At 60.8% G+C, this 24,994-nt stretch overlaps 4 protein-coding genes across 10 annotated transcripts; 3 read left to right on the top strand and 1 right to left on the bottom strand.

Moving 5' to 3' along the window:
* Positions 1-476: 476 nt before the first annotated feature.
* CORO1A (coronin 1A) lies at positions 477-14,179 on the top strand. Of its 2 annotated transcripts, none has more exons than XM_038407409.2 (11): positions 477-636; positions 1,238-1,440; positions 9,928-10,050; positions 10,339-10,468; positions 10,560-10,741; positions 10,877-10,996; positions 11,572-11,676; positions 11,790-11,935; positions 12,923-12,980; positions 13,129-13,341; positions 13,708-14,179. In XM_038407409.2, exons 2-11 carry the CDS (start codon positions 1,243-1,245, stop codon positions 13,804-13,806), a joined length of 1,374 nt encoding a protein of 457 aa, XP_038263337.1. In that variant the 5' UTR covers positions 477-636; positions 1,238-1,242; the 3' UTR covers positions 13,807-14,179. The 2 variants fall into 2 exon arrangements, with proteins under 2 accessions (XP_038263337.1, XP_043372966.1); XM_043517031.1 differs by lacking the exon at positions 477-636 and adding an exon at positions 1,075-1,114 and having other exon boundaries at positions 13,708-14,175.
* A 715-nt stretch (positions 14,180-14,894) lies between these two features.
* Positions 14,895-16,138, bottom strand: BOLA2B (bolA family member 2B). 2 transcript variants are annotated; one of them, XM_038407437.2, is made up of 3 exons: positions 15,730-15,919; positions 15,348-15,445; positions 14,895-15,084 (listed from the first exon to the last, which is right to left on the bottom strand). In XM_038407437.2, the coding sequence occupies exons 1-3, from the start codon at positions 15,805-15,807 to the stop codon at positions 14,979-14,981; spliced, it is 282 nt and encodes a 93-aa protein (XP_038263365.1). In that variant the 5' UTR covers positions 15,808-15,919; the 3' UTR covers positions 14,895-14,978. The 2 variants fall into 2 exon arrangements, with proteins under 2 accessions (XP_038263365.1, XP_043373016.1); XM_043517081.1 differs by lacking the exon at positions 15,348-15,445 and having other exon boundaries at positions 15,730-16,138.
* SLX1A (SLX1 homolog A, structure-specific endonuclease subunit) lies at positions 15,955-18,727 on the top strand. Of its 5 annotated transcripts, none has more exons than XM_038407429.2 (7): positions 15,955-16,087; positions 16,655-16,835; positions 17,071-17,122; positions 17,360-17,701; positions 17,873-18,003; positions 18,171-18,258; positions 18,644-18,727. In XM_038407429.2, exons 2-7 carry the CDS (start codon positions 16,663-16,665, stop codon positions 18,671-18,673), a joined length of 816 nt encoding a protein of 271 aa, XP_038263357.1. In that variant the 5' UTR covers positions 15,955-16,087; positions 16,655-16,662; the 3' UTR covers positions 18,674-18,727. The 5 variants fall into 5 exon arrangements, with proteins under 5 accessions (XP_038263357.1, XP_043373004.1, XP_043373006.1 ...); XM_043517069.1 differs by lacking the exon at positions 15,955-16,087 and adding an exon at positions 16,422-16,498 and having other exon boundaries at positions 16,655-16,789; XM_043517070.1 differs by lacking the exon at positions 15,955-16,087 and adding an exon at positions 16,455-16,484.
* A 452-nt stretch (positions 18,728-19,179) lies between these two features.
* On the top strand, positions 19,180-23,519 carry LOC119857897 (sulfotransferase 1A1-like). Its single transcript, XM_038407423.2, is given in 9 exon segments — positions 19,180-19,285; positions 19,288-19,318; positions 20,823-20,971; positions 21,069-21,194; positions 22,162-22,259; positions 22,425-22,551; positions 22,771-22,865; positions 22,975-23,155; positions 23,339-23,519. Coding segments are annotated over 9 exon segments (1,011 nt in total). The 5' UTR covers positions 19,180-19,194; the 3' UTR covers positions 23,452-23,519.
* Positions 23,520-24,994: the final 1,475 nt, after the last annotated feature.

The following is a 24,994-nucleotide window of genomic DNA, read 5'->3' as shown; positions in this document are numbered from 1 at the left end:
AGTGTATGGGGAGAGATAGATAGATGGGGTGGATGGGGATAGATAGATAGAGGGGGTGGATGGGGAGGGAGAGATAGATAGATAGATAGATAGGGTGTAAGGGAAGACATAGATGTGTATGTGAACAGGTAGGTAGACCAGTAGAGGCGGTCTATTGGGACAGACACACAGAGAAACGGATGGATGGACAGACAGACAGACGGATAGATGGATGGATACACAGACACACAGACGGACGGATGGACAGAGGTATCTGGAGACACAGGCCAGCCGTTTCTGGACCAAGGTGCCTGGAGAAGGCCGGACGGGCAAGAAAGGAAGGTCGGGGGAGGCTGGTTCACTAAAGAGCCACCCAGTGCTGCCAGCCTGGACGCCTGGGTCCCATGCCCCAATTCGGTCTCTTACAGCTGCATCCCCTACACCTTTTTTCCAACCCTGCTCCCCTCTTCCCAGGGCAAGCTGGCCCCTGGGCCCCAGATGGGGGAGGTGGAAGGGGGGGGTGTCCAAGGCCCCGCCCCACCTGTGGCGTGCTGGCCCTTTAAGGCGCCACCCCCTCTGAGCTGCGACAGCAAAGGCCGTTAAAACGCTCGAGCTGCAGCCTCCGGATTCATTGTGACACCAGAGCATCTGGAGCCGGTGAGAGCAGGGGGCTGGGAGCCAGGACTCCTGGGTTCGATCTCAGGCTCTAGGAGGGGGCTGGGAGCCAGGACTCCTGGGTTCTATCTCAGGCTCTAGGAGGGGGCTGGGAGCCAGGACTCCTGGGTTCTATCTCGGGGAGCCAGGACTCCTGGGTTCTATCTTGGGCTCTAGGAGGGGCCGGGAGCCAGGACTCCTGGGTTCTCTTGCCCGGCCCCTTCCCCTCTCTGCACTATGTGTCTCTTACTCCCAACCCAGCTCCCTGGAGAGCCCTGGGGACTCACGTATTGAGTTAGGAAGAGGTTTGCAGCTGCTGGGAGGGGCAGGCAGGGTGATGGTAGAGACGGCTACCTGGGGCGCAGGGAGGGGACTCAGGCGAGGGGATTACTGGGGCTGGGGGGCTGTATCCTGTGCCCCCACCTCCCCCAGTGCTGGAGAGGGGGTCTCCCGGGGCAGCTGGGAAAGGAGGTCTCATGAGGTAACCCAGGGGGTGGGGGGCACGGAGACAGATAGAACAGGGGCACCAGCTGAGCTGGGGGAGGGCCAGCAGGGGCTGCGGTCGGGAGTGAGGGGCACCGTTGACCCTGGCGTCTCTCCCCAGCCGCCATGAGCCGGAAAGTCGTGCGCAGCAGCAAGTTCCGCCATGTGTTCGGGCAGCCAGCGAAGGCCGACCAGTGCTACGACGACGTGCGGATCTCGCAGACCACCTGGGACAGCAGCTTCTGCTCCGTGAACCCCAAATTCCTGGCCATGATCGTGGAGGCCAGCGGGGGAGGGGCCTTCATGGTGCTGCCGCTGACCAAGGTAACTCCACCCACCCCCCCAGCCTGGCCGCTGCCCCTCACTCCCACAGCCCCTGCTACTCAGTATCTCTCTTGTTGGGCTCATTGCACTGGGGATCCAGCTGTGACCTGACACGACCTCCCCGCCACCTTGCCACGCAAGTCCCGGTTGGACTGAGGGAGGGCTGAGCTGTTTCAGACCTGCCCCCCCCTCCCAAAACCCACTTCCCCTTTTACATGCCTGCTTCCGCCCCAAGTTCAAATTGGAGCCATTTAAGGCAAAAAAGTCAAGATCTGCCTGTTCGGCGGTTTCACAACCCCCTCCCCCCCCCCCGGAAACACAGACAGATGGGGAGGGATAGAACATTACCTAAGAAGGGGAGCGGGGGGGGGGGCAGGACAGGGCTGGCAGGGGGCTGCGGGTTGGGAGTGAGGGGCAGCAGTGGGATAAAGGGCCCTGTGTCCTTTCCTGGCCTGGGAGAAGGGGGTGGCAGGATGAGGCCTTGGAGGGACCCAGGATGTGCCGTCTTGTGACTCCATCGTGATGGGCGCAGAAACACAGAGAACAGAGAGAGCTCCTCCCCCAGCCCTGCCGGTGCCCCTCACTCCCAACCCGCAGCCCCTACCAGCCAGCCTGACCCCTCCAGCCCTGCCGGTGCCCCTCACTCCCAACCCGCAGCCCCCTGCTAGCCCAGCCCTGAGCCGCTCCACAGCCCCTGCCGGTGCCCTCACTCCCAAACCGCAGCCTCTGCCAGCCTAGCCCTGAGCCGCTCCACAGCCCTGCCGGTGCCCCTCACTCCCAACCCGCAGCCCCCTGCTAGCCCAGCCCTGAGCCGCTCCACAGCCCTGCCGGTGCCCCTCACTCCCAACCCGCAGCCCCCTGCTAGCCCAGCCCTGAGCCGCTCCACAGCCCTGCCGGTGCCCCTCACTCCCAACCCGCAGCCCCCTGCTAGCCCAGCCCTGGCTCCCCTTCCACACACACAATGTTTTTGGTTTTAACCCCTTGAGCCCTGCAGTGCCTTGGCCGTTCCTGGCAGTGAGGGAATTTCCCATCATTCCTCAATCCCTGGGTAACTTTTTTCTAGGACTGCCATATTTGTTGATCCCACCTCACTACTCAGGGGAATGGGGGGAGCTGGGAGGGGGATTCTGTGCTCAGTGGGTGTGGCATGCAGTGAGCTCAGGGCTGTCGATGGGGCGGGGAGGAGGGACCCAGGAGTCTGGGTGGGAGTGGGGTCAGGGAAGAGCCAAGTAGGGATTCAGGAGTCCTGGCATGTAGGTGGGAGCCTAGGAAGGACCCTGGAGCCCCCAGTGCTGAAGGAGCAGCCAGCCTTGCTACCACACTGGGCTGTGTTCTTACCGCGTTTCCTGCCCCATGGCGGGGGTAGGCCTCATGTCGCCTTTTATGGGCATGTCTGGGGCACTGGGGCTGGGAGCAGTGTCGCAAGACAGACACAACCAGACACCCATCCCCCCCATGCACGGGAAACTCCTCTGGGGCCATGGGGGGGCCCACCATCCCTGCCACAAACACTTAACACCACCCCTCCCAGAGCTTGGAGAGAACCCAAGAGTCCTGGCTCCCAGCCCCCCTGCTCTAACCCTCCAACTCCTACTCCCCTCTCAGAGCCCAGAGAGAACCCAGGAGTCCTGGCTCCCAGGCCCCCTGTTCTAAGCACTGCACCCCACTCTTCACCCACCCCAACCCTGACTCCCAGCCACCCCCCAGATATTCAGGGAGTCTCAGGGCTTCACCCCCTGACTGGGGTGGGGGGGAGGGAAGCTCCCGGGGGGGGGCAGGGAGGGGCAGCAAAGGGGAGAATCGCGCTCCGGCGAGTGCAAAGGGTGAAGCTTCTGTTGCACCATCTGGTGGGAAAAGTGTGTAACTGCAGTCAGGAGCCAGGACACCTGGGTTCTCTCCCCAGCCCGGCCTGGGGAGGGGAGGGAGGGGAGCAGTGGTTTCCCCGGGAATTGAAATGGGTGGGGGGTGGTTGAGGGGTGAGACCATGAGGGAAAGGGGGGGCTGCATGGCATCAGAGTAAAAACTGAAAAAATGTTTCATGACCATTTCATTAGATTTAACTCATGTTTTAAAATCATCATCACACAAATTAGAGTTGGCTACTCAAGCCTCCTACGAAGCACAACATCTACATCCTTCTTGGTTTCTTGGTATAATTTCGCACAACTCTGTTAATGAACTTCTTGAATGCAATGCGTTCATCTTCGGAGGCTTCTCGTGTGACCAGTACTTCCAGTTCTTCAGTTGATAGGCTCATTAGTTCAGTCCCATGATCAGGCAGAAGGCGACTTCTTTCAGAACACAATTCTATTCAATGGTGAAAAGAGCGCTCGACTGTAGCGGTTGTATCTGGGAAGAGCAAGATGAATTCCTACTTCTTTCAGCCCAGGAAAGAGAGCACAAACATCAGGTCGAGCCACTAGTGATGATAAAGAAGCTGAAGTCAAATCTTCATTCATTCGTCGTATGATATTTCACTCTGTGTTCAAATTCTCTGTTCTGTCCTGAGCACATGGCAGCCCCATTGCTGGTCGTGCCTCACTCCACCAGGGGAGAAAGTAAGTTAGAGGATTTACCAGTATGCTGGAGTCCGGAGCAGGGGGCGTGGTCTCAACCGGAAGGGGCAGGGCCTTAAATCCCTGGGCCCTTTAAATCAAGATTTAAAAGGGCCAGGGCTCAGCTGCAGTAGTGGCGGCTGGGAGCCCGGCGCCCTTTAAATCACCCCCAAGCTACCAGCTGCAGAGGCAGCTGGGATCCCCGGGGCTCAGGGGCGATTTAAAGGGCCCAGGGCTCCAGCTGCCGCTACTGCAGCAGAGCCCCTGGCCCTTGAAATCACTGACGAGCCCTGGGGGCTCTGGCAGAGCTTTAAAGAGCCTGGGGCTCCACTATGGTAGCAGCTGCTGGAGCCCCGAGCCCTTTAAATCCCCGCCTGAGCCCTGCTGCCCGAACCCTGGGATAGCGGTGGGGGGGCTCTGGTGGGGATTTAAAGGGCCCTGGAGCTCCAGCCCCTGCTACCCTCCCGGGGCCTTTTAAATCCCCACCTGAGCCCTGCTGCCCAAGCCCTGGGATAGCGGTGGGGGGGCTCTGGTGGGGATTTAAAGGGCCCCGGAGCTCCAGCCCCCGTTACCCTCCCGGGCCCTTTAAATCCCAGCTTGAGCCCTGCTGCCTGAGCACTGGGGTAGCAGTGGCCGGGCTCCATTGGGCATTTAAAGAGCCCTAGGGCTCCAGCCGCCACTATCGCCCCAGCCCTTTAAATGCCCGCCAGAGCCCCATTGCCACTACCCCAGGGCTTTGGCAGCAGGGCTCAGGCGGGGATTTAAAGGGCTTGGGGCTCCTGCCCCCGCTACCGCCCCGGCCCTTTAAATCCCCTCTGGAGCCCCGCCGCCACTACCCCAGGGCTTGGGCAGCATTGCTCAAGCCGTGATTTAAAGGGCCCCGGGAGGGTAGCGGGGGCTGAAGCTCCTGGGCCCTTTAAATCCCCACCAGAGCCCCACCACCAATACCCCGGACCTCAGGCAGCAGCGCTTAGGCGGGGATCTAAAGGTCCCCAGGAGGGTAGCAGGGGTTGGAGCTCCGGGGCCCTTTAAATCCCCACTGCAGCCCTGCCGCCACTACTAGGGCTTTAAATTGCCCTCTCGGAAAGCCAGTCCTGGTATGGTGCACCAGCTCTTACCGGCACGCCGTACCGGGGCGTACCAGCTTACTTTCACCTCTGCACTTCACTCAACTGTCAGTGTTTTGTAGGACAGGGATCTATAAAAGCTACGTAGAGGTTGAGTAGAATCTAAAAGTTGCTGTTGTAGATTAAGAATCAAGTCTGTGTACTTCTTCAGTTGTCTTAACAAACACTTCTTGTCCTCTTCACTTAAGGATTCAATATAATTGCCTTCATTAGTCAAGTTCTGGACTGAAGTCTTTGCTTTTTCCAGTACTTTTTCCAATGGTTAGCTCTCTGATTGATCCAAATGTAGTTTCTATTGCTGGACAAAGATCTACTACTGTTGTAGCAGATGCCTGGATGGCATTGTTTAAATCACCCAAGTGGTTTCAACAGTAGACTTACAAGAGAGAGAATGGCAATAGTCTTCTCTGAACGTAGTAGCAAAAGTAATCCACCAGCCTCACTACTTAGTTCCATCCCATCTTGGTAGATACGTTCCAAAGCCAGTAATAATGGCTGGAGTAATTTTAAGACAACGGCCAAGGATTGCTCAGGAGAAAGCCAGAGGGTTTTCCAGGTTGGACTAATTTGAACTTTAGTCCCAGTGCATCTTCTACATTTTCCAAGATATTCAGTCTTTTTGGACTCTTGCTGAAAAAAGAATATAGTGAAGACATTAAATGTATAGCTTTTTTAATGTCTTTTGAAGATTCTACAGCTCATGCTAGCGCTAGCTGGAGTAGAGGCTTCTGCAGTGTGTCTAGGAGAGATTAGGGTTACACTTTTCTCTGAGCAAAGCTTGTGCTCCACCATGTCTTCCAGAGAAGTTTGCAGCTCCATCAAATGCACAAGCAGCCGTCTGTCTGGGGTCCAACTGACAAGCATTTAACTCTTCTAGGATGTGGGTTGTCACAGATGCAGCCGATGTCTTCTATAACTTGAACATCTAGAAATGCATCTACTGGCCTATCACTGACATCCAGATAACGTACACAATGACTTAATACTTGATGCCCATTTGCATCGGTGCATTCATCAGCCATGTATGCAAATGTTTTGAATGTGGTGAGAGAGTTCTTCACTTTTTTAAGCATTGAGTCTTTCATTGGTGCACCACATTCGTCTAGCCAGTCAGTTGAGTTTCTTGCAGAAAGACAGTGAGCATTTGCTGGTCTTGTTCGGAACCAGTGTTCAACTTCAGGATGAACAAGTGACAATGCACTTAACATTGGCCTCCAGTTTGTAGCGTGTGGTGTCTCTTGCTTACATAGAAAGTATGATTCCACAGCCATGTTTGTTTGCATGAACTGTGTTGTGTCTCCAGCATTCTTAACAGCCTCATTAAGTACTTCTAAAATTGGCTTTGAAAGTGGCTTATAAGGCTTTCTGCATGTTGATGCAGTCCAGAGGCTGCCTTTTCACATAGTTTGTCAGCACTGGCTTTGCTGATCGGTCTGACAAACCCAGCTCCTCCACTTGTACCAATTATAGCATTGGGAAGCTTTCCTTCTTCGCAAGTTTTTTTGCGAGAGGTGCACCAGTCGCCAACTTTTGTAACTTCAATAAATGGGAACACTTTGACCAACAAACATTGGGAACTGCCTTTAGGTTTTGGAGACACTGTTTCTTCAGTAGGCAGCTTTATTTGGGCTGGTCGCATGTAGATACACCACTTGAACCTTCTGATGACATGCTGATATATTCTTGGTTCTTGATGTGTTCTTCACCTTGGTTAGTTTTTGAGGTCTTCGAGTGGAAAAATTGTTATATTGTTTTTTGTCTTTTCATTTGCACTTTGACCTGCAACATATAAAAGAAATATGAATAAATTAAATGTTTTGTTAGGATAATGCAAATTTAACATAAGGATAATGCAAAATACACCAACAGGTCTAGATTTCTACAAAAATATAAATTAAAAAAACATTTAAATTAAATAGACTTTTGAAAATTAAGCCATCATGGGATAACAGGGAAGGTCCTCTCATGGATCAGTAACTGGTTAAAAGATAGGAAACAAAGAGTAGGAATAAATTATTGGTTTTCAGAATGGAGAGAGGTAAATAGTGGTGTCCCCGAAGGGTCGGTACTGGGACCATTAATGTTCAACATATTCATAAATGATCTGGAAAAAGGGGTAAACAGGGGAGGTGGCAAAATTTGTAGAGGATACAAAACTACTAAAGATAGTTAAGACCCAGGCAGACTCCGAAGAGCTACGAAAGGGTCTCTCAAAACTGGGTGACTGGACAACAGAATGGCTGATGAAATTCAAAGTTGATAAATGCAAAGTAACGCACATTGGAAAATAAAAGGAGTACTTGTGGCACCTTAGAGACTATGCATCCGATGAAGTGAGCTGTAGCTCACGAAAGCTTATGCTCAAATAAATTTGTTAGTCTCTAAGGTGCTACAAGTCCTCCTTTTCTTTTTGCGAATGATGGGTCTGAATGAGCTGTTTCCACTCCAGAAAGAGATCTTGGCATCATTGTGGATAGTTCTCTGCAAACATCCATTCAATGTGCAGCAGCAGTCAAAGCGAACAGAATGCTGGGAATCATTAGGAAAGGGATAGATAAGACAGAAAATATCATGTTGCCTCTATATCAATCCATGGTACGCCCACATCTTAAATACTGTGTGCAGATCTGGTCACCCCATCCCAAAACAGATCTACTAGAATTGGAGAAGGTTCAGAGATGGGTAAATAAAATGATGAGGGGCATGAAACAGGAGGAGAGATTAAAATGACTGGGAATTTTCATCTTAGAAAAGAGACGACTAAGGGAGGGTGTACGACAGAGATTTATAAAATCCTGACTGGTATGGAGATAGTGAATCAGGAAGTGTTATTTACTTCTTCTCGTAACACATGAACTAGGGGTCACCCAATGACATTACAGGCAGCAGGTTTTAAAAACCAAAAGGAAGTATGTCTTCCTACAACATAAAGTCACCCGTGGAACTCTTTGCCAGGGGATGCTGTGAAGACCAAAACTATAACAGGATTAAAAAAAAGAACTAGATAAGTTCTGGAGGACAGGTCCATCAGTGTCTATTAGCCAGGATGGGGCAGGATGCAACACCATGCTTTGAGTGTCCCTAGCCTGTTTGCCAGAAGCTGGGAATGGGCAACAGGGGATGGGTCACTTGATGATTCCCTATTTTGTTCATTCCCTCTGGGGCCCCTGGCATTGGCCACTACCGGAAGACAGGACACTGAGCTAGATGGACCTTTGGTCTGACCCAGTGTGGCCGTTCTTATATAAAAAATAATTATAATAATAAAAGTGTTTAGTACAGAAACTCCCCAACATAAAGCCCTCTCAAGATAGCAACAAGGTGAGATAACAACCTTGGCAAATAATGCATTTAAAAAAAAAAAATCTTGGTCTACTAGGAAACAGATGTATATAAGTTTCCATTCCCAGTCACAAATCTAGCATTCTGGAGCAAAGTCACTAAAATATAGTCCAACAAACAAATGTTTATTTAACATGCCCCTCACTTTCCCCTCCACTGCACCCCACTCACTGGTGTTGTCGTTGGTCAGTGGAGACTCAGAGTTCAGAGAAGCTTTCATGTGAGTTCACCTCCCAAGTGGTGGGCAAGAAGGCACCTTGCTCGTTCCTCCAGCTGCTCACTGTTTGCTCTGGCCACTGTTGTTCATTGTGCCTCCGTTCACACCATCGCTCTGTTGCCAATGGCCCTGCACCATCACCTTCTGCTGCCACCCGCCACTGTGACCTCTGCTAGTTGGTCTCTTGAGGTTCCACCGGCTCTCAGTGATCTCAGCTGAGCTCTCAGTGAGGGAACCTCACTGCTAGTGCAGACTGGGCTCACCTTCCACACAAACACAGTCCCACAGCCGGTCTAAGCACTCACACCTGATTCTCAGTGATTTCAGCTGTAGTGATCTCTTAACAGAACAAAAGACTCTCTATGGAGCCTAATCAGCTCTGTCTTTAAACAGTGGAGAAGGGCAGGTCTAATAGTACTTGTGACTCAGGCAGACCATCAAGCAAAACACCTGTCCCCACCCTCTCTCTCTCTCTCTGCCCTCAGTCAGCACAGGCTAAGTGCAGTGAGTACTCCTTTTCTTTTTGCAGTTCTACTGCCCTTTATTCAGACAATAAGAACAACAACATTTCATTCCCCTCCCCCGCCCAGTGATTTGTAACCCAGCCCCAGGCAAAATCTATCACTTAGGCAACACGGCTCTGTTTGCTGGATACCTAGGTAGATTAGTTTCAGAGTAGCAGCCGTGTTAGTCTGTATTCGCAAAAAGAAAAGGAGTACTTGTGGCACCTTAGAGACTAACAAATTTATTAGAGCATAAGCTTTCGTGAGCTACAGCTCACTTCATCGGATGTGTGAATGTAAATACAATCTGGTCCTGAAGCCTTTCCCCCAGCCCCAGCTCATCACTGGCTGTTAGGGAGAGCTCATTTAGACTTTGCTTACAAATCATCGTTTGAAATGATTAGGTCCGCCAGCATCACCAACATGAAGGCACTGACACGGTCATAAACAGCTGTACAAGGAAGCTAGTCTATGTTCCTACTTTTCCAATCTACGATACTTTTCCAGATAAACGTATTTGATCATACACTGTATATGCTTTTAAAGGGTGTATTAATGTTTCAATTTCAATTCAAATTTCCAAACAATCATTAAATTGGCATGTAACTAGTTCACAAAACTGGGGGTGGTGTTGGGGAAATTCAGGGGGGGTGTAGGGAAATCACTGGAGGGGAGTAACAGGGTGCAGTGGTTTGAGGGGGATCTTGGACGCCTGGGTCGTAACTCAGCTCTTCTCCCGGCAGACCGGGCGCCTGGACAAGTCGCAACCACTGGTGTGCGGACACACGGCCCCGGTGCTGGACATCGAGTGGTGCCCCCACAACGACAACATCATCGCCAGCGGCTCTGAGGACTGCACCGTCATGGTGAGCGGGGGGGCGGGGCTGCACCGTCATGGTGAGCGGGGGGCGGGGCTGGGGCTGCACCGTCATGGTGAGCGGGGGGGCGGGGCTGCACCGTCATGGTGAGCGGGGGGCGGGGCTGGGGCTGCACCGTCATGGTGAGCGGGGGGCGGGGCTGCACCGTCATGGTGAGCGGGGGGCGGGGCTGGGGCTGCACCGTCACGGCGAGGGGGGGGGGGGTTGATCCGAAGGCCCCAGGCTGCTCCCCCCCGGGGCGTGTGGGGCCGGGGTGAGCCCGCTGTCTCCCCGCAGGTGTGGGAGATCCCAGACGGGGGGCTGGTGCGACCCGTCACGGAGCCGCTGGTCACGCTGGAGGGGCACTCGAAGCGCGTCGGCATCGTGGCCTGGCACCCCACGGCCCAGAACGTGCTGCTGAGCGCAGGTACTGCCGGGGGCTGGGGGGCGCCCTGCCCCCCCCGCTCCTCCCCCCCGCCCCCCGCTCCTCCCCTGCTGACCCTGCCCTCCCCCCCTAGGCTGTGACAACGCCGTGCTGCTGTGGGACGTGGGCTCGGGCCGGGCGATGGTGGAGCTGCGGGACCTGCACCCCGACACCATCCACAGCGTGGCCTGGAGCCGCGACGGGTCCCGCCTCTGCACGGCCTGCCGGGACCGCCGGGTCCGCGTGATCGAGCCCCGCTCCGGCCGCCTGCTCGCCGTGAGTGCGGGGGAGGGGCTGCGGGGGCGGGGCCGTGGACGCGGGGCTATGGGGCCATGGACCTAGGAGATGGCTATGGCCTGGGGGGCGGGGCTGTGGGGGGTTCCCGTCTCTCTGACCCTCGTCTCCCCCCAGGAAAAGGTCAACCCCCATGAGGGCTCCCGGCCAGTCCACGCTGTCCTGCTGGCCGACGGCAAGATCCTCACCACGGGCTTCAGCCGCATGAGCGAGCGCCAGGTGGCGCTGTGGGACCCGGTGAGACCCCGCCCCTCCCTAGGGACCCGGGGAGACCCCGCCCCCTAGGGACCTCGCCCCTCCCTAGAGCCCGGGGAGACCCCGCCCCCTAGGGACTCCGCCCTCTAGTGACCCGGAGAGACCCCGCCCCCTAGGGACCCCGCCCCTCCCTAGAGCCCGGGGAGACCCCGCCCCCTCGGGACTCCGCCCTCTAGTGACCCGGAGAGACCCCGCCCCCTAGGGACCCCACCCCTCCCTAGGGACCCGGGGAGACCCCACCTCTTGGAACCCCGCCCCCTAGGGACCTGGGGAGACCCCGCCCCCTAGGGACCCCACCCTTTAGTGACCCAGGGAGACCCCAACCCCTGGGACCCAGTGGGAGCCTGCCTCACACCCCCTCCCATGGGACCTGGAGGGACCCCTTCTCACCCTCCCCCCCCAGCAAGTGATGAAACTCAAGGAGAAACCCTGCCCCCAACCCTACCTTCTAGCCCCACCCACCTACTTCTCCTCTAGCATCTCCCCAAGTGAGCAGCAGGTGGGGCTGTGGGACTCTGGGAGGGACCCCCTGACCCCCTGTTCTCTCCCCACACCAGGCGCATCTGGAGGAGCCCATGAACCTGCAGGAGCTGGACACGAGCAGCGGGGTGCTGGTCCCCCACTACGACCCTGACACCAGCATGGTCTACCTCTGCGGCAAGGTCGGCGCAGGACCCAGGCGTCCGGGGGACCCCACTGGGAACAGGAGCTTAGGGGTCCTGGGGGGGCTCCCCGGCTCCCCCTCACTGACCCCCCTATCTGTCCCCCCCCACAGGGCGACAGCTCCATCCGCTACTTCGAGATGACGCCCGAGGCCCCCTACCTGCACTTCCTCTCCCTCTTCAGCTCCAAGGAGTCACAGCGCGGGGGCGGCTGGATGCCCAAGCGGGGCCTGGACGTCAGCAAGTGCGAGATCGCCAGGTACAGGGGACCCCCTGCCCCCCTTCAGACACCTGAATCCCCCCAAAACTCCCCAGCTTCCCTTCAGACACCTAAATCCCCCCAGACCCCCCAAAACCCTCTTGGAACCCCCCCAGCCTCCCTTTGGATACCTGTATTCCCCCCAGCCCCCAAAACCTCCCTCAGCCCCCCCAAGGCCCTTTGGACTCCCAACAATCCCTGAATCCCCCAAAATCCCCCTTGAACTCTAACCCCCCCAAACCTCCCCAGCCACCAACCCTCCCTGAAACCTCCAGATTCCCCTCAGACCCCAGAAGCCCCCCTGAGCCCCCAGCCTCCTCCCGTGCCCCCAAATCTTCCTCAGCCCCCCCATAACCCCTTCCCCCCCACACTGCACAGCAGTGCCCTTGTGCTAGGAAGTGACCCTGAGACATAACCCTGGGCTCAAGCAAGGCTCGGAGTAGAGCCAGGCTGGGGGAAACCCTCTTGAGAGGTGCTGGGCCCATGACACTCGCGCCCCTATTCCAGATCATTGGGACCCGAACACCAAAGAGAACAGGGATGCGCTAGCCCCCCCAAGGGCAGAAGGACGGAAGGATGGGTGGGGGCCAGTATGTAACTGGTTTGTGTTGATGTATAAAATGGTGAGTTTCTGGCAGGCCAAGGGGGGAATGGAAAGTCCTGCCATTCACTGAGCAGGTTCATTGTTACAGGCACACTTGTAGTATTGGTCCGGTAGAGTCTGTGGGATCCTAGTACCTGCCTCGTTGACAATAAACCTGGCCAGGTGCCTTCGTCCCTTAACAGATCTTGTGGTCATTGGGCGGTTTGGTCGAGGTCTGTGTGCCGGCTGTCTGCACAGGGCTGTGGTGGCAGACAGGGAGACAACACAGCCAAACATCTAACCACACCACTCAGTCCCCCAATCCTCTCCACTGCCGGTATCACAAGAGACCCTCCCCCCACTGCCCCCCACCTCCCTGAACCCCCCTTCTCTCTGCATTTCAGATTCTACAAACTCCACGAGCGCAGATGTGAGCCCATTGCTATGACAGTGCCCCGCAAGGTGAGCCGGGGGCTGGGAGCTCGGATGCCTGGGTTCTATCCCAGCTCCGGGAGGGGAGTGGAGCCCTGATGCCTAGGTTCTACCCTGCCTTGGGGAGGGGCTGGGACAATGGACCTCTGGGTCCCATGCTGCCTCTCTCCTCCCGCAGTCAGATCTGTTCCAGGAGGACCTGTACCCCGACACCGTCGGGCCTGACCCCGCACTGACAGCAGAAGAATGGTTTGGGGGCAAGGATGCCAGCCCCCTGCTCATCTCCCTGAAGGATGGATACGTCCCACCCAAGAGCCGCGAGTTCAAAGTCAACAAGAGCATCCTGGAGCTGCGCCGGAGCCAGCCCTGCCCCGATGGGGCCAGCCCTGGGGTGAGATGGGGGGGCTGCGGAGTTGGGAGTGAGGGGCACCAGTAGAGCTGGACAAGCAGGGGTCTGTGGGTCAGGAGTGAGGGGCACCGGCAGAGCTGGGGGGAGCAGGGCTGGGCTAGCAGGGGGCTGTGGGTCAGGAGTGAGGGGCACCGGCAGGGCTGGGGGGGCAGGGCTGGGCTAGCAGGGGGCTGCGGGTCAGGAGTGAGGGGCACCGGCAGGGCTGGGGGGGCCAGGGCTGGGCCAGCAGGGTCTGCAGGTTGGGGTTGTAGGGCACTGGTGGAGCTGGGGGAGGGGACCGCATGGCTGGGCCGGCAGGGGCTGTGGGTCGGGAGTGAGGGGCAGCACACAAGCTCTCCCCCTCTCCAGGCGCTGGAGAAGTTGACTGAGGATGTACGGCAGCTGCAGGCGAGGGTGGCAGAGCAAGAGCAACGCATCGCGGTGCTGGAGACACAGGCTGCCAAATAGCCGGGGGGTAGCCTCTGTCCCCCCACAACCTTCTGTTAAACTCAGGGCTGCCCCATGGCACTGGAACTCCCCCGCGCCCCCCCCCCCAAGCTTTGACAGCTGGAGTCTCCTTCTGCCCCCCCTGGCTGCCAGCGGGTGGCACTCCCCCCAGAGCTCCCCTCCCCCGTACCCTCCCCTCCGTCTCTGGGAGGCCGGATCCCTCCCGCCCTGTACAGAGAAGTTATGTTTTTTACCTTGGTTGTTTAAGTCATTGAGGGTGCGGGGAGTAACGGGGGGGGGTATATGGCGGAACGGGGGAGCTACCCCAGGGAAGGGGACGGACACCAGTGTCTTTCTGCTGTGAACATTTCTACCAATAAACTTTGTAAATAGCACCTCTGCCTTGCTTTCTGCTGGGGGTGGGGCGTGGCTGAGACACCCCCCCCAGGGTGGAGACAGGGAGACATGGGAGTTCAGATCTCAGGGGAAACGGGGATGCCCCCATGCGTCACATCCCTGACCGCTGGATAGAGCTGGGACAGGTGTTGACTCTGAAGGTTACTGAAGGCAGCTTTGCAGGACGCATCAAACCAAGGGATTGTTAAAACCACAAAGGGTTCAGCTGCCCCCCTCCCAATTCATAACCTGAAATACCCCAGCTAGGCACCTCCCCCACCCACTTGCTGGCTGGGAATAGTGGGTACAGCTCCAGGTGAGGAGTGAGGGGCACCAACAGAGCTGGGGGGTCCAGGGCTGGGCTAGCAGGGGACTGCGGGTCAGGAATGAGGGGCACTGGCAGGACTGGGGGGGCCGGGCTGGAAGGGGACTGCAGATCGGGAGTGAGGGGCACCGACAGAGCTGGGGGGGCAGGGCTGGGCTGGCAGGGGCTGCGGGTCAGGAGTGAAGGGTGCTGGCAGAGCTGGGAGGGCAGGGCTGGGCTGGCAGGGGCTGTGGAGCGGGAGTGAGGGGCACCAGCAGGGCTGGGGGGAGCAGGGCTGGGCTGGCAGGGGCTGCGGGTTGGGAGTGAGGGCGCTGGCGCAGCTGGGGGGGCAGGGCTGTGCGGGGCAGGGGCTGTAGGTCGGGAGTGAGGGGCACCAGTCAGACACTAGTTTGTTGCCCATAATCCTTTATTGCAGCCGATCTCTCAGCTCCGTGGGGTGCAGGGTCCCAGCTCCGTCTGGGCCCGGGGGGGCTCACTGCAGGTCCCCCTGCTCCTTCTCCCACTGCTCGGGGGTCAGCGTGCGCTGCTCGAAGGCATGAATGTGCTTCAGCTCCTCCGCCAGCAGCTCGTTCACCAGCCTGTGGGGAGGGGGGTCAGTGCCAGAGCCCAGGAGGCCCCTGGGGTCAGGGACCGGGAGGCTAGGCCCAGGGGCTGGAGAGCAGGTTGGGGGTCACGCCCCAGAGCTCCCCCCAACCCCACTTGCAGAGTGGGTTCAGCCCCCCAGACTGTGATGGGGGGAGACCGCAGCCCAGGGTTGGCAGTTCCAGGGCTGGGGCAGGGCCAGAGGCCCCGGGACTCTGGGGACAGGGAAGGGGGGCCGGGTTGGGGCCCCCGGACTCACCGGTGTCGCTGGAGCAGGGGCTTCCCCCGGAACCGGGACGAGACAACCAGAACCTTGAAGCTGGTGGAGCAGCGGCTCGGGGTCGTGTCCTCGACTTCCTGGGGGGGAGAGACATGATGGGGGGGGTGACCCCCAACCTGCCCACCCAGGGACCCCTCCAACACCAGCCCCAGAGCGGCCCCTCCCCAACAGGGACCCCAGCTCCTGACCCCCCCAAACACCAGCCCCAGATCGACCCCCACCTGCCCCTCCCCCGACGGGGACCCCCGACACCAGGCCCCAGATTTGATCCCCCGCCCCCGGGGGTCAGAGCCAGCACCGCGCGGGGGAGGGGCCTAGGGGGTATTTGGGGGAAGGGGTTGCGGGGGGGGGGGGGGCTTACCACGTGCTCCGCCTCCAGCCCCCGCAGCAGCCGCCCCCGGAGGGTCTCCGCGCTTAGAGCCGGTCCGGCCGCCTCCATCCCGCTCCGCAAGGCGCTGAGACCCCGCCCACTTCCGCCTCTGGTGCCGCCACTTCCGCCTATAGTCACCAGCCCATTTCCGCCTCAGGTCCCGTCCCAATGCGCCACTCGCCCCAACTCCTCCAATCAGAGTTCGGCTGGGGGGCGGGGCTTCCCGCGATATAGCCAATAGAATCCATCCTGGGAAGCGACGCCGCCCAAAGGCACCAATCAGCGGGAGGCGCCTGGTGCCTCTTCCCGGGCGGGGCTCGGGCGCTGGCGGCAGGAGCGGAGGCAGGAGGCAGGATGGGAGATGGGGGACACGGGACCGGTGCATGCTGGGAGATTGGGGTTGGGGGGGCACCTGGAGCATGCTGGGAGATGGGGACACGGGGGGGAGACCCGGGGCATGCTGCGAGATGGGGGGGGAGACCGGGAAGTGGGGAACCTGGAGCATGCTGGGAGATGGGGTCACTGGGGGGGAGACCCGGGGCATGGTGGGAAGTGGGGAACCTGGAGCATGCTGGGAGATGGGGTCACTGGGGGGGAGACCCGGGGCATGGTGGGAAGTGGGGAACCTGGAGCATGCTGGGAGATGGGGTCACTGGGGGGGAGACCCGGGGCATGGTGGGAAGTGGGGAACCTGGAGCATGCTGGGAGATGGGGTCACTGGGTTGAGACCTGGGGCATGCTGGGAAGTGGGGAACCTGGAGTATGCTGGGAGATGGGGGCACTGGGGGGAGACCCGGGGCATGGTGGGAAGTGGGGAACCTGGAGTATGCTGGGAGATGGGGGCACTGAGGGGAGACCCGGCCTGAGCTGAGACTGGGGCTGGCCGGCCATGACCTTTCCCGCCCTCTCTCCCCAGGCCTGGCCATGGGAGCGGAGCTGGGGGGGTTCTTCGGCGTCTACCTGCTGTTCTGCACCAACCCCCGCTACCGGGGCCGCGTCTACGTCGGCTTCACAGTGGCCCCCCAGCGCCGCATCGGGCAGCACAACGCTGGCAAGCGCCGCGGTGGGGCCTGGAAGACCAGTGGGCGTGGGCCCTGGTAACCCGGGGGGGGGATGTCAGCATGCAATGCTGGTGGTGGTGGGGGTAATCCCAGCATGCCATGCACTCGTGCCAACCTAAACAGCAGACAAGGGCATGCTGGGAGCGGTGGTCAGCCTGGAGCGGGGCATGCTGGGAGCGCGGGGCGGGGGGAGCGAGGCACACTGGGAGCGCGGGGCAGGGGGAGCGAGGCACGCTGGGAGCGGTGGCTGACCTGGGTTCTTTCCTTGCAGGGAGATGGTGCTGATTGTCCATGGCTTCCCCTCCGACGTGGCTGCGCTGCGGGTACCTACCGGTGCCCCTCACTCCTGACCCGCAGCCCCCTACCCCCACCCAGCCCTGCCTGTGCCCCTCACTCCCGACCTGCAGCCCCTGCCAGCCCAGCCCTGCCCCTCCAGCCCTGCCGGTGCCCCTCACTCCCGACCCGCTGCCAGCCCAGCTCTGCCCCCCCTCCCTGCTGGTGCCCCTCACTCCCGACCCGCAGACCCCACTCTCTAACTCCACTGTCTCTCTGCCCCCCAGTTCGAGTGGGCCTGGCAGCACCCCCACACTTCTCGCCGTCTCTCCCACGTCAGCCGCCGCACCCGCCGGGAGACCCGGTTCGATTTCCACCTGCGGGTTCTGGCCCACATGCTTCGTGTGGCCCCCTGGTGCCGCCTGCCCCTCACTGTGCGCTGGCTGGAGCAGGAGTACCGCCGGGACTTCCCCCCCGCCCTCCAGCCCCCCCTGCACATGCCCCTGGCCTTCGGGCCGGTCCGGGTGCTGGGCCGAGCCGGGGGGCGCAGGAAGCAGGGGCAGGAAGAACTCAGCCCTCCACCAGGGCAGGCGGCCCAGTGCTGCACCCTCTGCCTGAAGAGACTCCAGGTAGGTTGGGGGTTCCCGCACACCTGGGTTCTCTAGGAGGGGAGGGGGAGGCTGGGACCCTGGACTGCTGGGTTCTCTCCCAGCTCTGGGAGCGGGGTTGGGGAGCGGGGGCTAGTGATTACAGTGGAGGGGCTGTACCCTCCCCCACGTCTGTCTGTCTTCCCCCTGCAGGACGTGGACGACCCCCCCCTGCGCTGCTTCCACTCCGGATGCCCCCTGGCTGCCCACCCCGCCTGCCTGGCCCGGGAGTTCCTGCGGGAGGAGCCGCAGCAGTTCCTGCCCGTGGAGGGGCGCTGCCCCGGGTATGGGGCCCCCAGCGGAGCCCAGGGAGCAGTGGGGGCTCCCCTGGGGGAGGGGCGGAGCTCCAGGGAGGGCAGGGATGGGACGCGGTTGCTATGGGCAACATCCCCAGCATGTTGCCTTGGCGACCCAATTCCCATGGTGAAGGCCCCCCCATTTTCTGTTGCAGCTGCAAGAACCTCCTCCTGTGGGGCGACCTGATTCGCTACCACCAGGGTTGCTATGGTGACCTGGAAGCAGTCCCTGCCTCCTCCCAGGTAAACCCCGTCCACTTGCGGCTAAGCTCCACCGCCAGGGTGTTCCCCTCCGGCACAAGAGCCCCGCCCATTGTGTGGGCGAGCCTATTGGGCCGCCCCTCTTGCCTTTAAGCCCGCCCCCTTCCCTGTGCCTGCCTTTTGGCTGCTAAGCCCCGCCCTGTCCACGCCCGTCTTGCAGGTAAGCCCCGCCCCATTCTCGCCCCTCCCCTTTCACAGTCTCGGGGCTAAATTCCTCCCAGCTTTGTCCCCGCCCCTTTCTGAGGCAGCCACACCCCTGCCACCCCTCCCTTTGTAGCCCCGCCTTAGGGCAGCTAAGCCCCGCCCCCTCATTCCGTCCCCCCCCCCGCACAGGGAAGCCCCCCCGCTGACTCCCTCCCGCCCACAGGGACACTGGACAGACGAGCTGCAGAGCTGAAGACCCGAGGGGAGGAGCCTGCGCTGGAGGGGGCGGGGCAAAGGGCCGGTCCCCTTTGCCCCGCCCAGCGAGACGATGGTCCCGCCCCCTGCTGGATGCCGGGGGCCAGGGGCTAATTATGGAATTTACATGAAATAAAAACTCCCAGGAGATGCGAGTCCCGGCTCTGCCTGCCACAGGGCGGGAGGGGGAGCCTGGGGGGACGAGGACAGGCAGGGGAAGGGCCGGGGGGGGAGGGAGGATCCTGGATCCTTTCCCTCCCCGCTCCCCCCAACTGCAGCCTGAAGCCCGGAGGGGAGTGAGCTGCTTGGGGGGCAGGGACCCCTTCCCCACCGAGTGAGCCCTGGTCCCATCCCCCACGCCGGCTGGGGGGAAACAAGGGTGGGTAAGGGGACCCAGGCGTCCGGGCGGGGGGGGAACAGGGAGGGGGAAGGGGACCCAGGCGTCCGGGGACGGCCCCTGAGCGCTCGGGAGGGGGGAGGGGAAGCAGAGAGAGGTGAACAAGGGGAGGCCTCTGCCCCATGGGGGTGGGATCAGCCCCCTCCTGGCCTGTTTCCACGGCCCCGCCCGCCCCTGGCTCCGCCGATAAAACCCGCCCGGCCCCGCGCCGCGCTCCTCTGGACCCCGCCGCCGAGCCCCGAGCAAGTGAGTGAGGGAGGGGGGCTGCTCCTCCGGGCCCCCCCCGGGCAGGAGAAGGGACCCAGGTGTCCGGGACCCCCCAGGATGGGCAGAGGGATGGGGCGCGGGACCCGAGGACCAGCCCTTCGCCTGAGGGGACCCTCCTGCCCCCCGCTAAAGAAAGGGGAAGCCGCATGTGTCCCCCCCCTGCTCCTGACCCCCCCCATGCCTGGACCCTGCGTCTAGGAATGTCCCGGAGCCAACAACTCCCTTTGCTGCCAGAAACTTTCACAACTTGCCCCCCCAGCCCTGCCGGTGCCCCCCACTCCCGACCCACAGCCCCTGCCAGCCCAGCGCTGCCCCCCACAGCCCTGCTGGTGCCCCCTCACCCCCGACCCGCAGACCCCTGCCCCCCCAGCCCTGCCGGTGCCCCCCACTCCCGACCCGCAGCCCAGCTCTGCCGGTGCCCCCCACTTCCGACCCGCAGCCCTGCCCCTCCCAGCCCTGCCGGTGCCTCCCCACTCCCGACCTGCAGCCCTGCCCCCCCCTGCCGGTGCCCCCCACTCCCGACCCGCAGCCCGGCCCCCCCAGCCCTGCCGTTGCCCTCCCACTCCTGACCCGCAGCCCTGCCCCCCCAGCCCTGCTGGTGCCCCTCACTCCTGCCCCACAGCCCCCTGCCAGCTCAGTTCTGCCCCCCCATCCCTGCTGGTGCCCCTCACTCCTGACCCGCAGCCCCTGCCAGCCCAGCCCTGCCCCGCACAGCCGTGGCCGGTGCCCCTCACTTCCGACCTGCAGCCCCCTTCTAGCCCAGCCCTGCCCCCCACAGCCCTGCTGGTGCCCCCCACTCCTGACCCACAGCCCCCTGCCAGCCCAGCCCTGTCCCCCCCAGCTCTGCCGGTGCCCCTCACTCCCGACCCACAGCCCCCTGCCAGCTCAGTCCTGCCCCCCCCAGTCCTGCCGTTGCCCCTCACTCCTGACCCACAACCCCTGCCAGCCCAGCCCTGCCCCCCACAGCTGTGGCTGGTGCCTCTCACTCCTGACCTGCCGCCCCTGCCAGCCCAGCCCTGCCCCCCACAGCCCTGCCGGTGCCCCTCACTCCCGACTCACAGCCCTGCCACTGAGAGCCCTGCCAGTGCCCCTCACTTCCGATCTGCAGCCCCTGCTAGCCTGTCCTGCGCCCCCCTGCCCTGCTGGTGCCCCTCACTCCTGACCTGCAGCCCCTGCCAGCCTAGCCCTGACCCCCACAGCCCTGCCGGTGCCCCTCACTCCCGACCCACAGCCCTGCCACCCACAGCCCTGCCGGTGCCCCTCACTTCTGACCTGTAGCCCCTGCTAGCCCTGTCCTGCGCCCCCCAGCTCTGCCCGTGCCCCTCACTCCCGACCCGCAACTCCCTGCTTTTCCAGTCCTGTTGGTGCCCCTCACTCCTGACCTGCAGCCCTGCTAGCCCAGCTCTGGGCTGGGGGTGTGTGTTGGGGGCGGGGAGGCGGGTTCATCTCCTGAGTAACTTTTCTTTAATCCTTTCTCTCACAGGATGCAGCCAGCTGAGGAAACTGTGCGCCCAGCCATGATCCCCATCCGGGGAGTCCCCATGATCAAATACTTTGCTGAGAACTGGGGGGAAGTGGAGGGATTCCAGGCACAGCCGGATGATCTACTGATCTCTACATACCCCAAATCTGGTGAGTACCTCCAACCTGCCCCATAGCCCCTCCGTGCCCTGGTTCCCTCACTCCTGACCTGCAGCCCCTGCTAGCTTAGCCTGCCTGTCCCCTGCAGGTACCACCTGGATCAGTGAGATCGTCGACATGATCTACAATGATGGAGACACAGAGAAATGCAAACGAGACGCCATCTACATGCGAGTCCCCTTCCTGGAGTTTGCTGTTCCTGGGGTCCCCACAGGTAACGCAGACTTGGCTCCTGGGGGCGCTGTGGGCCCGGGGCAGAGCGCTAGCTGTGGGGGAAGCTCATACAATCCTAGAATATCAGGGGTGGAAGGTCATCTAGTCCCACCCCCTGCTCAAAGCAGAACCAACCCCAACTAAATCATCCCAGCCAGGCCTTAAAAACTTCTAAGGAAGGAGATTCCACCACCTCCCTAGGGAACCCGTTCCAGCGCTTCACCACCCTCCTAGTGAAATAGTGTTTCCTAATATCCATCCTAGACCTGCCCCACTGCAACGTGAGACCATTGCTCCTCGTTCTGTCATCTGCCACCACTGAGAACAGCCGAGCTCCATCCTCTTTGGAACCCCCCTTCAGGTAGTTGAAGGCAGCTATCAAATCCCCCCTCACTCTTCTGCAGACTAAACAATCCCAGTTCCCTCAGCCCTCCTCAAAGTCACGTGCTCCAGCCCCCTAATCATTTTCGTTGCCCTCCGCTGGACTCTCCAATTTGTCCACATCCCTTCTGTAGTGGGGGGCCCAAAACTGGACGCAGTACTCCAGGTGTGGCCTCACCAGTGCCGAATAGAGGGGAACGATCACATCCCTCGATCGGCTGGCAATGCCCCTACTTATACAGCCCAAAATGCCATTGGCCTTCTTGGCAATGAGGGCACCCTGCTGACTCCTAGCCAGCTTCTCGTCCACTGTAACCCCAAGGTCCTTCTCTGCAGAACTGCTGCCGAGCCATTCGGTCCCTAGTCTGTAGCGGTGCACGGGATTCTTCCGTCCTAAGTGCAGGACTCTGCACTTGTCCTTGTTGAACCTCATCAGACTTCTTTTGGCCCAATCCTCCAATTTGTCTAGGTCCTGGCTACTCCAGCCCAGCCTCTCCCAGCAGGGGGTGCTGTGAGCAGGGTGATGTGGGCAGGGGGGCACTGGCTGTGGGGGGGCTCCTGACTCACCCCTGCCCTGTGCCCCCCAGGGGTGGAGCTGCTTCGGAAGAGGCCATCCCGGCGGCTGGTGAAGACCCATCTCCCAGTGCAGCTGCTGCCAGAGTCATTCTGGGAGCAGGACTGTAAGGTGAGCCTCGGGGTGTGGGGCTGGGGTTACCATTGGGGGCGCCAGCTAGGGCTTTGATTAGCAGCTGAGCTCAGGTGGGGTGTGTGGGGAGAGGAGGTCTGAGGTCTCAGCTGTGGGGGGGAGGGGTGGTCAGACCCTGACCCCCATGTCCCCCACCCCCTCCAGATGATCTATATGGCCAGGAATGCCAAGGACGTGGCCGTGTCCTACTATTACTTCTACCAGATGGCAAAGGTGCATCCGGACCCCGGCTCCTGGGACCACTTCCTGGACGACTTCACAGCTGGCAAAGGTGGGGCGTGAGCAGGGGCTGATCTCCCCTGGGGAGCGCTGGCTCAGACCTGCCCCCAGGGCACAGACTGGCTGGCTCAGAGGGACCCCTGGGGGGCAGGGGGGATTGCCCGGCTTGGGGGGACCGTGGAGGAGAGTCTAGGGGGGATTGCCTGGCTTGAGGGACCCTCAGGGGAGCATGTGAGGGGATGGGGGTCTCTGAGCCGTCTGTCCCCCCCAGTGTCGTTTGGGTCGTGGTACCAACACGTCCGGGGCTGGTGGGAGAAGAGACGGGAGCAGCGAATGCTCTACCTGTTCTACGAGGACATGAAAGAGGTGAGCCCCCCCCGACTGCCCCTCCCTCCTTCCTGTCCCCAGCCCCATGTCTCCAGCCCTGCCCCAGCCCTCCGGCACGCCCCTCTAGCTCTGACCCCGTCTCACCCAGGACCCCCGGCGTGAGATCCGGAAGGTGCTGGACTTCCTGGGGCACCCCTCATCCGAGGGGCTGGTGGAGGCGATCGCCCGGCACACCTCGTTCACCGAGATGAAGCAGAACTTCATGGTCAACTACAAAACCATCCCCACCAGTGTCATGGACCACAGCATCTCGCCCTTCATGCGCAAGGGTACGGGGGCACCAGGGGGCAAGGAGTGGGGCCCAGCGGGGGTCGCTGTGCTGTGGGGAGTGGAGTGGGCTCGGTGAAGTGCCAGGGGGCATGGGGTGGGAGGCTCAGTGGGGGGCAGAGCACCAGGGGGCATGGTATGGGGGGCTCGGCGGGGGCACAGTGACTGCACTCTCCTGCCCCCAGGTGTGACGGGCGACTGGAAGAACCAGTTCACGGTGGCGCAGAACGAGCGATTTGATGCCGACTACGAGAGGCAAATGAAGGGAACCGACCTGAGCTTCCGGATGGAGATCTGAGCCCCGCTGCCCCACATCACCCCCCCATGCCCCACTGCAGAGAGATAAATCTGAGATACCTGTTCTGATCTGTGTGTGGTTCACTGCAGCCCCAGCCTCTCCCAGCAGGGAGTGCTATGGGGAGGGGAAGGGGTGCTGGCTGTGGGGGGGAACCTTTCTCGGGTTCTCAGCCCCCTCCACCTCACCCCCGCTCTGCTGTAGGGATCTGACTCCAGTTCCACTTGCCCCTGCCAGAGCCTCTTGCATAATCCGCTCCCACATCCCATCTGGGAGGGGAGTGAGGCCAAGGGGTTAGAGCCTGGCCACCTGAGTTTTCTCCCACATCCTACACTGGGCCCAGAACAATAAATAACCCTTGAGCCCCTGCAACCAGGAATTGTGCCCACTCCCTGGCCAGGCTGGCCGAGGAGCCACTCAGAATCCAGGCGTCCGGGCAGCAGGACAAAGGGCCAGGGCAGGGCTAGTTAATGAACAAACCCTAGAATGGGTCAATAAGGCAGCCAGTCGGGGAAAGGGTTCAGGGCTGGCTCTGTAAGTGCTTGGGCAGAGGGGGGCAGGGCTCTGGGGAGTGATGGGGGCATGGCACTGGGGGGCAGGATGCAGGGGGGCCAGGGTATGGGTGGGGGGCAGAGAGGCAGGAGCTGTGCGGCCAGGGTACGGGGAGCTGTGGGGAGGGGGAAAGTTACACAGCCAGGGTGTTTGTGTAATCAGCTGTTCAGCTCACCCCGAGGCTGGGGGGTAAGGGTGCAGCCCCCCGCATTAGATCTGTGGGATCCTCCCAGTAAAGCCAGAGGCCTCTGTGACTCCCCAGCCACAGCCCCCTGCCACGACCATGCCTCCCGCCCTAGGGGGAGAGCTGGGGCCTGGCATGCTGCTGACATGCCCCCCCGCCAATCCCACAAGGCCCCTGGGGGAGGGAGGGGCAGAGACCCCCCCATTGTGGGTGGTGGGGAGAGGCCTGCCAGGGGCAGCAGCAGCCAGGGGCGCAGGGACACACTTGCACCTTGCCCCTCACCTCGACCTGCCCAGCCAGGCCTGGTGCCTGTTAACGGTGTGGGCGCAGCCTCTCCCCGCTGGGTCCCATGGGGCAGCTGCAGGGATGTACTGGAGAGCGATGTCTCCACCAGGACCTGGCCCTGCCCGGTGCCAACGGGCCGCACACAATGTGGGCTGGAGCTGGCCGCTTGGAGGCCAAGACCCTGATATAGGGCATGTGGGGTGACCTGGCGTTAACCCAACGCTGTGGGTAGGAAATGAGACGAAAGGCCTAGCCCGGTCTGACAGTAGACGGGGGCACAGGCTGGCACCCACTCGAGGGCACACTGACCACATGGGGGGCTGGTACCAGGCGGGTCCCAGCTCTCCAGACTGGCCCGGGGATGGGAAATACCCAGGGCTTAATTTGTAACGAAAGACATGCTGGGGCTCACGGAATGTTTTTACTTTCATAACTGATGCACCAGGCCCAGAGGCGCCGGGGCTCTGAACGGCCGGGCCCGGAGACACTGCTGGAACATGCTGACTTGCCCTGACTCCATGGGGC

The sequence above is a fragment of the Dermochelys coriacea genome, chromosome 6 (assembly GCF_009764565.3).
Source record: "Dermochelys coriacea isolate rDerCor1 chromosome 6, rDerCor1.pri.v4, whole genome shotgun sequence".
In the NCBI taxonomy this organism is placed as follows: domain Eukaryota; kingdom Metazoa; phylum Chordata; order Testudines; family Dermochelyidae; genus Dermochelys; species Dermochelys coriacea.
This window is presented reverse-complemented; position numbering and strand designations above follow the sequence as displayed.